Raw genomic sequence first — 17,627 nt, 5'->3', positions numbered from 1 at the left:
CAGTTACAGGAACTGGGCATGGCTAGTCTAGGGAAGAGAAGGATAGCAGTCTTCCAATATTTGAGGGGCTGCCGCAGGGAGGAGGGTGTCAAGCTATTTTCCAAGGCACCCAAAGGCCAGACAAGGAATAATGGATGGAAACTGATCAAGGAGAGATTCAACCTGGAAATAAGGAGAAACTTTCTGACAGTGAGAACAATCAAGCAATGGAACAGAAGTTGCCTTCAGAAGTTGTGGGAGCTTCATCACTGGAAGCTTTCAAGAAGAGACTGGACTGCCAACTGTCAGAAATGGTGTAGGGTCTCCCGCTTGGGCAGGGGGTTGGACTAGATGGCCTACAAGGTCCCTTCCAACTCTGATTATCTGTTAAATATATTTCTGCAAGGCAATGTTTCTCAACCTTGACATGGACTTGAACTCCCAGAGTTCCCAGATATTGAAGTCCACACATTCTTAAATATGTTATGGTTGAGTATTTATGGAGATTCTCCGTCATCCAGATCCTGGTTGTCCCAAAGATGCTTTTTTCAAGAGGCAACTGGACTTTCTGGTTTTTCTTTGAAGACCTTTTACTTCTCATCCAGGAAGCTTCTCCAGCTCTGACTGGATGGTGGGGAAATGGAAGGATTTCACTTCATAAGTGCATGGCACAACATCAGGAGTAGATTCAGGAGTCCATCTGCATTTAAAAGACACGGGCCCTCGTTTAAAGATAGCAAAGCCCATATTTTGGACAGAGAGGGCCGCTGGTTTGAAAGAGGGGTTAAAGAGGCCATCTATGTCAAAATTGAACAGTCCTCTCTCAACAGAGGGTGGAGGGATACAACATCAACTATCTCCAATTTACAACCCAGTCCTTTCAGCAGTTCCAAGAAGGCTCCACACCCATTGGCACCACTCAGGTGACCCCAATGACACAGATAAATCTCCAGGTGGCCTCAACGACCCTCTAAAAGGATGCCAATGACCAGCTGTCTGCAAGGAGTATAAATCCTTCCGTTCCCCACCATCCAATCAGAGCTGAAGGAGCGTCTTGGATGAGAAGCGAAATGACTTCAAAGAAAAAACCAGAAAGTCCAGTGGCCTCTTGGGAAAAAAAGAACCACTTTTGAGACACGTCGTAGTTGAGAAACACCAGACATGGCTGTGAATACAGGGACTAGGAAGGGAAAGGAATAAAAACGGTAGACAGAATTGAGTCCTTTCAGGAGGTGAATGGAATTAAAGGAAGGGGGAAAATGGATGGAGTGTCTCTTGTTTAAAAAGTGTCTTATTTAGGGCAACGTGCCGTGCGAATGTCACTGTTACGATTTATAAACTATTTTCAGTATTGAATGCCTGTAGGAATGCAGGATACAAAGGATTAGTCTGGAAACTTCGGCGTTCTTAGTGAGGATGATGCACAGCTGAGTAAATGTTTGAAAGTATGGACTTCATCCATCTGCCTTGAGGCCAGTCTTGCAGGAACAGCTGTCATGTGAGGCAGTCTCCACCCCACCCCCTGCTTTTTCCAAATTCCATTTTTCCTCCCAGCCCTTTGATAGGATCTATTGCCTCACCACAACTGCTCTTGAATCTTCTCAGCTGCCGGATCGCGGGTCTAACTAGAATCTTTTAAAGAGTGGCTTTCTTGAAGCAGTGAAATCGTGCCTGCCATTCGAAGGTGGGGTCTCTTTTGGTCTCAAGGATCAGGCAAGAGCCAAAGAGCTTCACCCTGGAAGACGGTGGGCGGGGGGCGAGGAGCGGGGAGACCAAGACGGTGAAGGACTCAGTTGGAAGGCCAGCAAACTTTGTCATGTGAAAATGGAAGGCTCTGCTTTGACTGCCCAATTCTTTCATTGGGCTAGAGAGGATGATTTTTAACGTTGATCCTTCAACGTTGGGCGACTTGGAGTCCTTGACGCTGGCTATGTTTGCGAGTGGGAAGGAGCCAAGCAGATTTGATCCATGGGCATCCATGGCCTTGGCGTTTTTTTGTTTTTGCAACCTTGCCTGAGAAGCCAGGCTTGCGGGATCTCAAGCTGGGAAGAAACTGGAGATGAGAAGGTATGGTTGGTTCGGTATTTTTTTTCACCCTTGATTTGTCCTCCTAGTTTGGTTCCACTGTATGGCTTCCTTTTTCTTGGGATTGATGGCGTGGGTTTTAGGAAGCTGCCGCTAGCTTTGCTGACTTCTAATCCAGCTCTGCCAGTTCAGCATGCAGAATCTATTCATGTTTTGTCCAGGGCATCTCCAGAATAACAGACTTAGAAGGCACCTTGGAGGTCTTCTAATCCAACCCCCTGCTCAAGCAGGAGACCTTAGATCAATGGTTGTCCAGCCTCTTCTTAAAAACCTCCAGTGATGGAGCATCCAGAACTTCTGAAGGCAAACCTTCGGGTAGGGCTTCTGCCCAAAATCCAGAAAAGCAGCCCAGTGTAGGGTATATAAAACCCAACTTCCTGTTTTAGCCTTGATACCATTTTTTCTCTTTCCGCCTCCTGTCAAAAGTAAGGTTGGAAGTTACTTCGGCCTTGGCACAGAAACCTTTTAGACGTTTGCAACTTTCCTTCTCCATAAAGCATTGTACAAACAGAGCTTCTAGACAGGTAGGTGGTAGTACTGTGTTTCTCCAAAAATAAGACCCTGTGTTATATATTTTTTTTCCACCAAAAAAGGCACCAGGTCTTATTTTGGGGGGATGTCACCCACTGACTAACCTTACTTGCGTGCGTCACCCCTGGCCTCCTTTTCGCTGTCAGAGGCTTTCAGGAACTTCCTCTTCTGAGGCCGGCAAGACTTTCCTGAAGGCCTCTGCAGCTGATAACAGAGCTCTGGATTGATCCAGAGCTCTCTTATCAGCTCCAGAGGCCTTCAGGAAAGCCTTGCCAGCCTTCCCGGCTTCAGATCAAATGGGCCAGCAAGGCAGGTGTCGAGGTGTGCCAGGCCTGGCTACAACTGTCCAAAGGTAAAAAGTAGGGCAGCTCCACCCTCTCTGCCTTAGCTTAATTTTTACCCATCTACTCTGGAGTGGGCGGGATCTTAATTAGGGCTTATTTTGGGGGGTAGGGCTTATATTGTGTGCACATGTAAAAATCAAGCCAGGACTTACTTTCAAGGTAGGTCATATTTTTGGGGAAACAGGGTATATACTCCCGAGGGAGATACACCTGCTGGGATCCAGAAGAAGGGCCTTCTCCGTGGTGGCTCCCTCTCTCTGAAACATCATTCCCCCAGAGATTAGAATGGCCCCCACTCTAGCACTCTTCCAAAAGGCACTGAAGGCCTGGTTTTTTGGGGGAACCCAGGGAGGGATGGAGCCCATCAGGTGGCTCTTGTGATCTTCTGTCATCGGGGAGGGGGAGGTGAATTGGTTTTTGATTTTTGATTTTTTTTTGTTTTGTTTTTGTTTTCCCAAATGTTGTTCTATTGTACTTTACTAATTTATTTGATTCCTTTTATCAGTTTTTATTGTTTTTGTTTTTATTTTTATCTTTTGCTTTAAATATGGTTTTACATTGTGTAAGCCACCTCGAGTCGCCATGGGTGAGCAGGCGGCAATATAAATTAATTAAATAAATAAATAAAATATGACTGCAGTGTTGGCTGGATACCCACCTCACCCTAAGCCAGTGTTTCTCAAACTTGGCACCTCTAAGATGTTTTCCCTCCCCTCCTGGCCGGGAAATTTGGGGAGCTGAAGTCCATACATCTTAGAGTGGCTAAGGTGGAAAAAATATTGACCTAAATTGTAAAACCCGGTCCTGTGTTAGTTAGCTACGTTAAAATTAAAGTTTGATACATACAACCATCAACCTTTTCTTATATATTTTTTTTATATCTTTCCCTTTTGCCTACTTTTTTTCCCCCCTTCGTTCCCTTGTTCAATGAATTGTTTAAAAATAAACTGTAAACCTGGGTTGTGAAAATATAATGGCCATATTCACAGAACAGATGTTCATGTGTCATAACTGTTTATTGTGCCCAAACAGATAAAGTATATTATTTATACAATGGCTGGGTTATTCAGCCTGGCAAAACGTGTGCCAAATTCCTAGCACAGGCTGAATCATTCATGCATATTTTAGCTTAGCTAAACTGGTTGTGTGAATGCAAACCATCATGTCATGTTGCATTCAGCAAGGACGTGCCGCGGAGTTGTCATGTCTCGATGTTCTTAACTGACAAGAATTCTTCATTCTGACATCTCATGAAAAGCTGAACTTCCTTTGCAGGATTATGTAATGCAATGTATTCCCTTGTCATTTTAGAAGTACACACAAGGTGGCTTATGCACAGTCGGTACCAAGTGAAATAAAAGGGCAAAGGACAGAAGGAAAATATGGTTGGGAGCATCATTTAAAAAAAAAAAAAACCCTCACACCTTCCAGATTGGTTGACCTGTGTTGCAGGGGAAATGGAGTCGGTTGTGCTGTCACTCAAGTGTCTTTGCTTTTAATGTCATCAAATCAGTGGAAACCGTTTCCGTTATGCTTTTTCTGATCTTCCGTTCCAGAATAAATGCACATTGCAAATTTTAAAAGTTTGATTAGCAAGATGGCAATATTCCTATAAGATGGCTTTGGTGGGCAAATGTGCTCTGGCACCCCTTAATTCAGATGACGCAAAAGGAATAAAACTACTGCATCTCTCTATATATATAAGCTAAATACCAGTCACGCATCATCACAAAATCTCCACAACTGTAAAGCCTACAAACTTGAAGTTTGTAGAGCTAGTATACAATACACACACACACACACACACACACACACACACACACACACACACACACTTTTATTTAGCTTCAGGGAACTAAATTGAGAGAGAAAAAACAGCCATAAGGCAGCCATAAGAATTTAGGCACATATTTTTCTGCAAAGTTATTTAATGATGCTATTCTTATCTCAAAGGGAAATATGGTTGCTTTGGGGTTGTGGTTGAGTTGTTCATGAACAACCAGATGATGAATTTTCCCGTGCTGGCTGGAGAACTTTGGGAGTTGAAGTCCACGTATCTTAAAGCTAACAATTTTTAGAAATACTGACACAGAGTGTGTTGGGCATCATTCGTAGGAGTTACTTTCCAAGAATATGAACATAGAGTTGGAAGGAAGGGACCTTGAGGTCTTCTAGCCCAACCCCTTGTTCAAGCTAGATACCCTATATCATTTCAGACCAATGGTTGTCCAGTCTCTTCTTAAAAGCCTCCAGTGATGGAGCCACCCACAGCTTGTGGAGGCAATTGGAGGATTGTTCTCACCGTTAGGAAGTTTCTCCTTAATCCTAGTTTGCTTCTCTCCTTGGTTAGTTTCCATCCATCGCAGGAGATTAAAATGGATGTAGGCCCTGAAAGTTTGGTACTGTTGCGGCCCCGCCTTTGTCAATTCAACTTGCCCTGAGATTGCGTCTTCCCGATCAACCAGACTTCTTCAACATCTGAAAAGAGCACAAAAGGCTAGCAAAGACCACTCTTCAGTGGTGGGATTCAAAAAGTTGTTACTATCAGTTCTCTGGGCGTGGCTTGGTGGGTGTGGCTTGGTGTGCATGGCAGTGGGAGGACACTGTAACATCTCCATTCTGTCCCCACTCCTGGGGGAAGGTTACTTCAAAATCCCCATTCCCTCCCCACCCCACTAACCTGTTTTCCAGCTCCGTTCTCCTGTGCAGGGCAACAAAAGGAGACCCAGACAAACAGCTGGGACTCAATGGGAGACAGAGAATAGATGGGGTGGGTGGAGCCAGTCAGAGGCGGGATTTGCCAGTTCTCCAAACTACTCCAAATTTCTGCTGCCGGTTCTCCAGAACTGGTCAGAACCGGCTGAATACCCACCTCTGCTGTTCTGGCCAGATTTTCCCATACCGATGAGGGTTTTGAGAAAGGACAAGCAAACCAGAGATTGCCGTTTCAGTTTAATTTGCGAACGGACAAAATATCCCTGTTGTTCTAAACAAAACAGAACAGCGATAAGAAAGATCTATGAAATGGTGCTCAGAAGGTGCTATTTGCTGCTGGAATGAGAGCCGGCGACAGATGATTCATGTGGAAGTTTTTCTGTCGGCATCTGTACCCATCGGACGTGTGTGTATGTGCGTGTGTGCGCGTGCGTGCCGATTTGTGCATCCAAGAGGCAAGGAAGGTGTTAACAAGTACAAACTGTAAAATATGCTTCCCTCCTTCTTTCTTCTATTTTTTTTCCTCCCCTTTTCTCTCTCTCTCTCTCTCTCTCTCTCTCTCTCTCCCTGCGGCCATCTGTTTCCAGCCTTCCTCCTCTCTTCTATTTGAATCTTAGGCTTTGACAAATAAAACCCTGTTTGGACGGATGGTAAACCTGTTTTCCAAGAGCTTGCGAGGATCCTGAGAAGTTATGTTGGGTGGGGGAGGGGAAGGGGGTACAGGAGTCATCGAGTTACGACCACAACTGAGCCCCAAAATTATGTTGCTAAGTGAAACATTGGTTAAATAAGTTTGCCTCCCCCCGTTTCATGACTTTCCTTGCTGCCGTTGCTAAGTGAATTTGTTCAGTTAGTAACACGGTTGTTAAATGAATCTGGCTTCCCTATTGGCTTTGCTGGCTAAAGGTAAAAGGTAAAGGTTGCCTTCGCACATACGTGCTAGTCGTTTCTGGCTTTAGGGGGTGGTGCTCATCTCCGTTACAAAGCCAAAGAGAGCCAGCGCTGTCCGAAGACGTCTCCGTGGTCATGTGGCCGGCATGACTTAAATGCCAAAGGTGCATGGAACATGGTTACCTTCCCACCAAAGTGGCCCCTATTTTTCTACTTGCTTTCGAACTGCTAGGTTGGCAGAAACTGGGACAAGTGATGGGAGCTCACTCCGTTACGCGGCGCTAGGGATTCGAACCGTCGAACTGCCAAACCGCTGACCTCTTCTGATCAACAAGCTCAGCGTCTTAGCCATTGAGTTGCACAGACAGGCCAAAATACAAGAGGGCACGAAGGAAGGGATTTGCGGGGTTCCCACACTCCCAAGTTTTTTCTTCCTGCTTAGCCAAAAATATGTTTAGGCTTCTGATACCTGCAAGAAGTTCTCCATCTTTTCAGATGGAGGATATAAGCTAGTGCCAAGAATCCTCTTTCCAGCTGCTAACTTCCCCAACGGGTAGCATCCGGTAGAAGACGGTGGGAGAAGCCTTACTCAAGAATAGAAGGCAACGCCGGGTCAAAAGAAAAAGTCACGCTCAGTGATCTGGTCTGCTGCACATCACACGAGGCTAAGGGTTCTTTAACCCCAACGCACTAAAATAAATCATAATGACCTTTCTGATTGACTCAGAAAGCTCACCATCTTAGCCACTGAGTCACCACGTCCCTTTTTCCTGGTTTAGACCATCATAAATACATGAGGGTTGCCAAGCCTCCGAATTTTGATCACGTGGCCATGGGGATGCTGTGTGAAAAAAATGGTCGTAAGACCCCTCTTTTTTCAGTGCCGCCGTAACTTTGAAGTTTAAACAATCATTAAACAAACAAGACTACCTATATTGCTCTGCTATCTTTGGATCTTTATCACCGAGTCTTCAATGTAAAAAAAAAAAAAAACCTTCAGCTAAACCTTCTAGCTAGCAGCATTTTCAAATATGTAAAAGATAGAAGGGTATTAATTTCCAGAATTCAGATTGTACCAAACACAGTAGTGCTGCTTTCACGGTAAGAAACCCACCAGTTTCTGTAGCAAAAAAGAATAAACCCACCACTTTCTTTAGAAAATGTTCCAACAGAGGACAGAAATAGGCTTAGACAAGTTTGCTGGGGTTGATGTTCAGTCAGAACATTTCCATTCAGGGCTTCCAATTAAATTGATTGGCAGCAGATTTGGGACAGAGTGAAAAGAGCAAGTTTTGTTCCCCCATCCATTCCTGTTCTTTACCATCAACTCAGAAGTTCTTTCACACCAGAGGTGTCCAACCTTGTCAACTTTTTAAGACTTGTGAACTTCCAACTCCCAGAATTCATCAGCCAGCTGGAGAATTCTGGGAGTTGGAAGTCCACAAATCTTAAAAGTTGACGAGGTTTGGACAACCCTCCTCTACACTTTCTGAAGCCTCTCTCGAAATATTTGGCTTCCGCTTGAGAAGGGAAATAAAACCAGGTTACTGAGATAGGGCAGAGCCTACTGTTGTCAGACCAAATCTCAGCTTTTGAAGCCTGATTACAGAATCCACTGCTGGAATATGTAGGATCCCTCAGTGCCTGATGGAGGGAGGATCTGCAAGATGAGGAATTGGTGGAGATCATTGTGGCTTTCTTCTGGTGGAATCTCGCTGGACGAAGGGAAAATGACGTGAAAGGAAGGGACGGGTCCTTTGCCTGGCTTATGAAAGGGACCACAAGGAGTTGGTACTGCAACAAAAAGCCACGCCTACCCAGTCACATGGCCACACCCATCTAGCCACACCAACAGAACCGGTAGTATAAATATTTGCATCCCACCCCTGGTGGGTTGGTGCAATTGCAGAAGTGCAGGCTTACAATTGTAATTCCATGCTCAATCGAACTACCTGTAAAGGCTACCACAGCCTCGCACAAATGCATCCTTTGCAAGGCTTTGGTGTCTTTTCCACACCATTGTGCTTCTGTGTCTCATGTTGTGTTGCTGGTGTGATGCTGGCAGCTGGTCCAAGGCTAGAATCTGCAGCACAAAACGCTTCTGGAAACAAGAAGCTGTGTTGCCAAAGGATGCCAAGTACTGATCCAATTTGCATCTGTTTCCATAGCAACTTCTCAGGGCTTTCTGATACTCCATCTTCTTTAGCACAGATGATGGTAGAAGGTTTGCTTCCTCTAGCAAGGAAGAAAAAAAGGGGGAAAAGCTTTGCTATTTTTTTTCTCTAGGTGAACCATCTCTCTTCTCTACCAACCAGGAATAAGTACCCCCAAAACTCAATATAGACTTCTCCAAGCTGACCCACCCAAGCCTCATTTTTTTTTTTAAAAAAAACTTCTTTTCCCAGTTAATGTGTGCTGGTATCGATCTTTGTGCTACCTCCCACACAGGACCAGCACTTCCGCCCTTCATGTGTCAGAGAGAAGAAATGTATGAATCTTAGTGACTGGTAAAATGAGAATCTATTCCTGATTTGAAAACCAGAATCAACGAAGGCAGACATATATATATATTTTTTGCAGATCGGTAAGTATCCTTCAGTCTGAAACTCCTACCTTCAAAACTTCCAGGCTCGTCAGTTCTATCTTCTCCCCAATGATTGATCTTTCCTCATTATCTAGGACTATGAAACCTCTCCTGTTACCAAATGAGATCATGGGTCCTTCAGGTTTATTTGTAGATGCTGAGAACGATGGCTTCCCTCACCCCTTGCGTCTTGGTCTTTAAAACCTGGGCTGTATGTGGGCTAAAGGAAGGGCGGCAACATCCAGTCCATCCTGACTGAGCCCAAAAGCTAGTTGGAGCTGATCAGCGTTGCACAGAAGACCATGAAGTCTAAGATGGAAAACTAGATTTAGAAATCATTTTGGAAAATCACCCCAAAGCAGAATAAACAGGGTTGGAAGGAACCTTGGAAACCCTATGTCACTTCAGACAAAGGGTTGTCCAATCTCTTCTTCAGAACTTCCAGTGATGGAGCCACCCACAACTTCTGAAGACAAGCTGTTCCACTGGTTAATGGTTCTCCCTGTCAGGAAATGTCTTCTTAGTTCTAGATTGCTTCTCTCCTTGATTACAGTTCTCAAGAACACTTCTGTAAAGAAAAACACGTCTGCTGATTTTGATCCAGGAGGATTTTTTGCTTCTTTTTATGAAGTTTCCCTGCAGTGATTGTGGTCCTTTAACCTGGCGGTGAGGCTCACGTGGCCATGGAGATGCACAACTCCCTCTAGGCATTTTCTACCACTTCCACAGGGATCGAGGACTGCGCTCAGAAAATCTCACTTTCACACCCTTTTTAGAATCCTAAATTATCTCCTAAAAGGAGGGATAACAGAATAACAGAGTTGGAAGGGACCTTGGAGGTCTTCTAGTCCAACTCAAGCAGGAGATCCAAACCATTTCAGACAAATGGATGTCCAACCTCTTCTTAAAAACCTCCAGTAATGGAGCATCCCACAACTTCTGCAGGCAAGGTGTTCCACAGGTTCCACCCTTCTTACTGTCAGGAAATTTCTCCTTAGTTCTAGGTTAGATGGGCAATCTGGCTTCTCCTGAATCCGTCTGTGCAGACCTTCAAACTTCCCAACCGCTCCACTGAATTTTGAGCTTTGCCACCTTCTTAAAAGTGGGAACCAAAGCAGGAAAATCCTTGCTGTGAGATCTGTATTAAACGCGGTGTGTCAGTCACCTTCCTTGCAGGTGGTTAACACCGCACACATAAAAAAGTCCTTTTTTTTTTTCAATTTCATTGACACAACCCACAACCACAGGGGGTGAGGTTGAAAAAATGGGGATTTGTCAAAGGCGGTTTAGGAGGGTGAGTTTTGAGATGGTGTTTCTCCATCTCAGCAATTTTGAGATGTGTGGACTTCAAACTCCCAGAATTCCCTACCCAGCAAGGTTGGTTGGGGAATTCTGGGAGTTGAAGTCCATGCATCTTAACTTTCCTGAGGTTGAGAAACTGTTGTGGTTAGCTGGCAGAGAGTGTGGATGGCTGAGGAGAGCGAGGACTCAGATGAGGGGCCAGGACCATTAGGGAGTGGACTGCTGCCTTCAGAGATTGTGGGGGCTGGCAGCAGCGATGAGGAGGTTCCCGAGGAGCCTGTGCCAAGTGCGCATGTGCACAGGGTTGTTCGCAGGAAAGAGCAGCTGCAGCAGCACGGGCGACTCGGGAGTAAAGCTTCAAGGTAATGGCCCCTCCTTCAGGAAGATAAAAGCCAGCTGTGAAGCGAACGTTCTTTGCAGGAAGCAAAGATGTTTTGAAACTCAGTCTTGTGGACATTACAGTATCTTAAGTTGGTATTTAAAGAGTCCTGTGTTATGAAATATTTATCTGTGATTCTTGGCAGCCTCGCACAATTTTGGCGAGGCTCGTGCTTATCATAGTTAATTAGTTTGCAGCAGCCTTTTAACCGGGGATTCGTAAGAATCATTGAAAGGTGTCTGTTTCCTTTCGTTCGTGTTTGTTTTATTGGAAAAGGGTTTGGATCAGAACAGAAACACTGGTCTAGCATCTTAACCACTATACCCCCCACTGATTCTTCCTGTTAAATTGGAAGAAGACCAAAGCTTGGGGCTTGAACCCAGCACCATCTCCGTATTAGAATAATGGGTTTCCTCCCCTGAGAAGTGTTTCCTTAATGGATTGCTGGTCTGCAAGACTGATTCTTGGGCTCAGTTGCTTGCTTTTAGTTCTGGGGTGTAGGAAGAAGTTTCAGCCTCTCTCCATGACTTCCTGCAAGTCACGTGAGGCTGGAGCTGAGCCATTTGCAAGAGCCACTAGGACAAACAGGTCAATGTAGAGTGATGGGGGGGTCATCACAATTGTTGACGGCAGTCTTCCCCAAACCTTGGCAACTTGGAAATGCGTGGCCTTCAACTCCCAGAATTCCTTCGCCAGCATGGGCGTATTTTCAAGTTGTCAAGGCTGAGAAACACTGTTTTTTTACGGACTGAAAATTCAGTAGGGGTGTTGGAGTTAACATTAGTGGTTCCTAAATTCCTTAATTCAGAAGTGGAAGGCTAGGTTCAGTCCCTGAAAGGTCCTGGGATCCCAAGGACGTCCACCAACGGATTATCCAGCAACTCCAACTAGGTGTGGAGAACTCCTGCTAGAATAGAGCCATAGGGAGGAGCTGTCCCATAGAACTCAGCAGCCCTAAGAGCAAATAAATAAGGCCATGCGGGCAGGGATTGATGGGGGACTGAAGCCCAACACGTTGGAAGAGCCATGGTAGCTAAGTGGGTAGACTGTTGTCCTGCAAGCTAACTCTGCCCCTCTGCTGACTGTCAGCAGTTCGATTCTCACCGCTTCAAGGTTGACTCAGCCTTTCATCCTTCCGAGGTCGGTAAAATGAGGACCCAGATTATTGTGGGGGGAGCAAGAGGCTGACTCTGTAAACAGCTTAGAGAGGGTTGTAAAAGCACTGTGAAGAGGTATATAAGTCTAAGAACTATTGCTGTTTTTCTTCTTTCCTTCCTATTTTCTTTCTATCTCTCATTTCGTTCCTTCCTTCCTTCCTTCCTTCCTTCCTTCCATCCTTCCTATCTCTCATTTCCTTCCTTCCTTCCTTCCTTCCTTCCTTCCTTCCTTCCTTCCTGTCTTCTATTTGTCTCTTTCTCATTTCCTTCCTTCCTTCCTTCCTTCCTTCCTTCCTTCCTTCCTTCCTATCTCTCATTTATTTCCTTCCTTCCTTCCTTCCTTCCTTCCTTCCTTCCTTCCTTCCTTCCTTCCTTCCTTCCTTCCTTCCTGTCTTCTATTTGTCTCTTTCTCATTTCCTTCCTTCCTTCCTTCCTTCCTTCCTTCCTTCCTTCCTTCCTTCCTTCCTTCCTTCCTTCCTTCCTTCCTTCCCAGTGGTTAGAATGCAGTGTTGCAGGCTAATTCTGCCCACTGCCAGCCGTTTGATCTTGACTGGTTCAAGGTTGACTCAGCCTTCCATCCTTCCAAGGTCGGTAAAATGAGGACCCAGACTGTTGGGTCCAAGGTGCTGACTTTGTAAACCGCTTAGAGACGGGCCGTAAAGCAGCGTATAGAAGAAGTGCTGTTGGAGTGAGGAAAGCTGCCTGGCTCCTGAAGAACTCTTTCCCCTCGCGACTCATGGGGCGGGGGGGTGCTTGTCTCCTTCCATTCTAACAACCCCCACCCCCACCCCACCCCTTCCCCACTTCCAAGTCCCTCCCAGGGAAACCTTTGGGGATCTCGATGTGGCTGCGCGGGTGCATTGAATGAGGCGCCGTTCGTTGGTCTTCTTGGGCATCGCCATCCTTGGTTGCCCGAGGGGGATGGCCACAGCACGGGACACCCGGGACAGCACCCTCCGGATTGCTCCCCCGCCCCCGCGGGGGAGGGGGAAGGGGGAGAGGAAAGCGCTCTGCACGTGCTCTGCAACCCTCTTTTCAGGCAGCCAGCTGGGTCCTGGGTGCGGGGCGGCGCTCGTCCCCGGGCTTTCCTCCCGCCCCCCCTGCGCGCGTGTCCGCTTCCGAGGAGGGTGGGGCCGTCGGAGATCCCCTCCCCCCGCGGTTGGTTCCCGGCCCGCCTGCCCGCGGGCGGGGGCAAGGAGCGACGGCGATGCGGCGGCGGCGGCGGCGGCGGCAAATCCGGCGGCTCGGAGCTGGGCGGCAGCTCGACGGCGGGGCCCCGACGGAGGTGGCTCGGCTCCACGGCGATGCTCCAGCCGCCGCTACCACCGCCGCCGCCGCCGCCGCCGCCGCAATAACAGCAGCAGGAGCAGCCTCAGCCCCGCGTGGCCAAGATGGGCAACTCCCCGCCGGTGATGCTGGGGAAGACGCCGCGCGGGAAGCGAACCCAGCGCACCGCCGCCGTCTCGCCTTCCTCCTCCTCTTCCACGCCGGCTACGCTGGCGGAGCCGCCAACAGGTACCCTCCGGGCTCGACCCGGAAAGCCAGGTGGGGTGTGGGGGTGGAGAACCCGCCTGAATTCAGCCTTTGCTTTGCGGGAGTGTGTGTGTGTGTGTGTGTGTGTGTGTGTTGGGGGGGTCGGACTACAGTGCCCATCATCCGACGCCCCAGGTTGGGGAAGGGCCGACCCTGCCCTTCTTCTTCCCTCCAAGGCGGCGGAAGGAGGGAGGGAGGGATGAGCGACTTTCTCGGGCGTCAGAAGTTGAAGGGGGATCGCGGAAGATGGGGCTCCCGAAGCCGCTCCGCACGTTCACAAGCGGCGGGCCAGGATTTGGCTGGGGGTTAAAGCTCGCACCTGCCGCCGTGCACAGCGCTTCCCCCCACTTCCAAGGCAACAGTTCTGCACCTGCCGCCCCCCACACACACACAAATCCTGTCCGGCTAAGGGACTGACCGAATGCAGGAGCGGTTGTGAGAATCAGAAGTAAACCAGGATGGGTTCGACCGCCTTGAAAAAAAAAAAAAAAAGGCTTTTGCCCTTTAGGAAGAAGGTCGGAAGAAGGATGCTGCTGGAAGGACCACCTCTGGATGCCTCTTGCAGGCCTGAAGGCCAATTGGGCACCAGGGCTCTTAGCTACAGAGAGGAGATGCTGGAAAGAAAAAGGAAAAAAAAAGAGGGGGGGGGAATTAACTCTTGTTTCCCCAAAAGCTTTTCCAGAATCCTCTCTTTCCTCCAGGCGAAATGGTCCTTGGGGTGTACTACCTGGGATCCATCAGGTTCCAATCCTAACCGGATGCCTTAGCTGGCTAGCTATTAAAATAGCTTAAAATAGCTAGCTTAGGAATAGCTAGTTTAAAAGGGGGTGAGTTAGTTTTGTCGGCTGTGTTAGGCAAATCCAGAACCCAGGGCTACAGCATTGCAAATCCAGAACCCTGGGGTTGTAGTATTGCAAATCCGGAACCCTGGGTTGTTGCATCCCAAATCCAGAACCCTTGAGCTATAGCATCGCAAATCTAGAAGCCTGTGGCTATTGCATGGCAAATCCAAAACCCTGGGGCTATAGCATCGCAAATCTAGAACCCTGTGGCTATTGCATCCCGAATCTAGAACCCTGGGGCTATAGCATTGCAAATCCCGAACCCCGGGGCTATTGCATCCCGAATCCAGAACTCGGGGGCTATAACAGTACAAATCTAGAACCCTGGGGCTATTGTACCCCAAACCTAGAAGCCTGGGGCTATTGCATTGCAAATCTAGAACCCTGGGACTATTGCATCGCAGTTTATGAGTCTTCCTACTTAACATGTTGTGTGAATGCTGCTATAGGACTTTCAATTTAAGAAGCAGAGATTGGCATGTCCCTTGCCCTTCCGATGCCTGAAAATAATCACACCCTGCAGCCGTAACATGGGAACACATTGTGTCCTGAAGATGGCCCATCTGTTGTGTGATGCCTGAATTTATGGATACTTCTACAGACTTTTTAAGGATTGGAAAAAAATTGTGAAGATGTTCCTCGGATTTTACAGCCCACAATCTGTTTTTTTGTTTTTTTTTTGTTGTTTTTTTAAAAACTGATATCCCGCAGAGCTGATCTGCATAGCTGCCTCCATCCTTCTTGTCTGGAAGGAGTGAACAGGTTGAGAGTCTCATCTTGCTTTCTATAGGAAAGCGATTATTTCATAGGTATTTAAGTACCGGTCCCTTTTTGCTACACAATGATTAAAGCTATGTTGAATACACTGTTTACTCCGCTCAATTGTGTCTGCTATTTGGAGCTTGCCTAGAGACATATCCCTACAGTTTCCACGGCAAGGTTTCACCAACCCCACGAAGTGGTTGGCCATTGCCTCCTTCCTAGGGCTGAGAGAAAGCGACTGGCCCAAGGTCACGTACCTGGCTTTGTGCCAAAGGTGAAACTAGAACTCACAGTCTCCCAAGTTTCTAGCCGGGTGCTTTTAAACCCTCACGCCAAGCTGGCTCGTGTGTTAAATCTAAGGAGATACATACGACGGGAATTCAATCGTTCCTGGGACGTACATCGGAATAAGTTCCGCCTTGTAGCAAAGAAAATGCAGTTCTGTGCAAACTAGAGAGCTGAGCTGTGTATAATCTGCCTTTTTTTTTTTTTTACTTATTCCCTGCCTTGCTTGTGAGAAAAGCAGGTGTCTCCTTCAAGGTGAGGCTTGATCGTTTCATGAATGTAGCCGTGTCATTTTGGGGGGTGTTTTTTTGTCTGCAGCACCAAAGGAGGCTGCCTTATCCACAACAGTTTTCTCTTGACATTCTTTGCTTAGCCTCCAGTCCTGGGCTTTTCCTTTGAATGTTTCCATTCAAACATTCACCAAACTCTGCTTAACTGCTGAAATCGCTTGCTGGCCCGCCTCCATTTGCAATTTCTTCCCCGTTCAAGATTGTTTGCAAGTAACCGTTTCCCTTTCTCTGGTGCTTAGGAAGGTTGTGTACCATTCATCCTCAGCTTAGAGGACCACAGTTTCAGAGTGGAACTTTGGTTGCTTCAGCAATGAAGCAATGAAGTCATCACAACGATCGGACCAGATGTTATGACCATTTTTCAAAATCATGGTTATTAAGCAGATCACCTAGTCGTTAAGTGACTCATGTGGCCATCAAGTCAACCTAGCTTTACCCAGTTGACTTTGCTTTTTGGGGGGAAACTGGCTAGGAAGGTTGCAGATCACAGCCAGGTGCCAGACACCTGAATCGTGACCATGTGACTGTGAAGGTGGTGCAGCCGTCATAATTTCAGCTTAGATGTTCTAAGTCACTTTTTCTGAGCCTGTTTTAACTTTTAAACTTTTAACAAAGACCAGCCCTTGTTCAACGCATGCTTGTAAATCAAGGACTACCAGTACCAAAATATGTTAGATTTTTTTTTTTGCAATCTTCAGTCTTGAAATCTGTTAGAACAGGAAGGGTTGCTGCAGATTCTAGCTACTTATTCTGAATAGATGTGAGGATTTCCTGCTGGGACATCATCATTCCATCTATCATTTCTTTGTGTCAGGATAAATAGTGTGGGATAGTGGTTAGACTGCAGGAGGAAGGGTTTTTTTTTTCCCCTCCTGTATTTTGAGAAAATGATGTATTTTGAGAAGGAAGATGAGAAGGTTTTTCCTTCTCATCTTTTCATCTTTCTCCTATTGGTATCTTAGGATCTATCACTTGCTTGCATCCTATGGTTTATGATTGTATCTTATGATTTAATGATCTATGACTTACCACTTTGTTGTTTATATGTACACTGAGAGCTTATGTACCAGAGAAAAATTCCTTCTGCGTCCAATCACCCTTGGCCAATAAAGAATATCCGATTCCATTTTTCGGAATGGTTCATGGCTTAGTAAGTTGCCCTAAACCTCTATTTGGTAAATTTAAAGCTGAATATATTCTGTGAATGCAGAAAATGGCTTAATTCAGCAACCAAGTTGAATATGCTGTTTACCATTTAGCCAGTGTTGTTGGCTTACACTTCATTGTGTTGAGTGAGTTTACAAAGAAGGCCATGCGTCAACACGTTGTGCAAACGCAGTGCTCATGGTCCTGTAGAAGCAACCAAATCCACTTCCTTGATGAATGAAATAACCCTGAATTACCAGGTGGATGCAAATATAGGTAGTCCTCAGCCTATAACTACCACAACCTCACGACAGCTTTGGAACAAGTAACTTATGACCTGTATTCTCACTTACAATTATCGCTCTGCCTCTGTGTTCACCTGATCACAATTGGGGCATTTGGAAACTAACTCGCATTTACAATGAAATGCGAAAAAAAATCATTGGGAAAACTCCCATTGCTTAATGACTGCATGATTCAATTAGCAATTGCTTATTTTTTTTCTTTTTAAGGACCCTGTAACCCCGTGTATCAGGGTGGAGTCAGGGTGACAGAATGGAGCTAGGCGTTTACTGGCCGGATTCCCTTCCTGACACCTATGCGGAGCTCAGAGCAAATATTTTCTCTTTGCACCCAGGCAGAGAAATATCTAGGATTGAACCCACAGCTTCCTGATTGGGAGGCGAGAGGTGGGTCACCTCTGGACCACCACCCTATTCACTTAATAACTGTTTAATAATTGTCATAAAATTGGGTCCAGTTACAGCAATAATTTATGATGAAAATTTCCATCTCAAGTAAG

General features: G+C 46.5%; 1 protein-coding gene across 4 annotated transcripts in view; it reads left to right on the top strand.

The window, feature by feature from the left end:
- Window positions 1–17,627, top strand: part of NHSL2 (NHS like 2) — a 94,966-nt gene that overhangs the window by 21,090 nt on the left and 56,249 nt on the right. The window contains exon 1 of one of the 4 annotated variants that reach the window (XM_087941013.1): window positions 1,771–2,046. The exons of 2 other annotated variants lie outside the window; for them this stretch is intronic. Coding sequence is in view for 1 of the 2 variants with exons in the window: in XM_087941012.1 (XP_087797138.1) it covers window positions 13,359–13,482 (124 nt within the window). In the remaining variant the exon portion in view is untranslated. Of the gene's footprint in view, window positions 1–1,770; window positions 2,047–13,208; window positions 13,483–17,627 lie in introns of those variants that run through there. One more of the 4 variants, XM_087941012.1, reaches the window with a different exon arrangement.

Source organism: Pseudonaja textilis, chromosome 12 (assembly GCF_049901715.1).
Source record: "Pseudonaja textilis isolate UNSWEBS1 chromosome 12, rPseTex1.2, whole genome shotgun sequence".
Classification (NCBI taxonomy): domain Eukaryota; kingdom Metazoa; phylum Chordata; class Lepidosauria; order Squamata; family Elapidae; genus Pseudonaja; species Pseudonaja textilis.
This window is presented reverse-complemented; position numbering and strand designations above follow the sequence as displayed.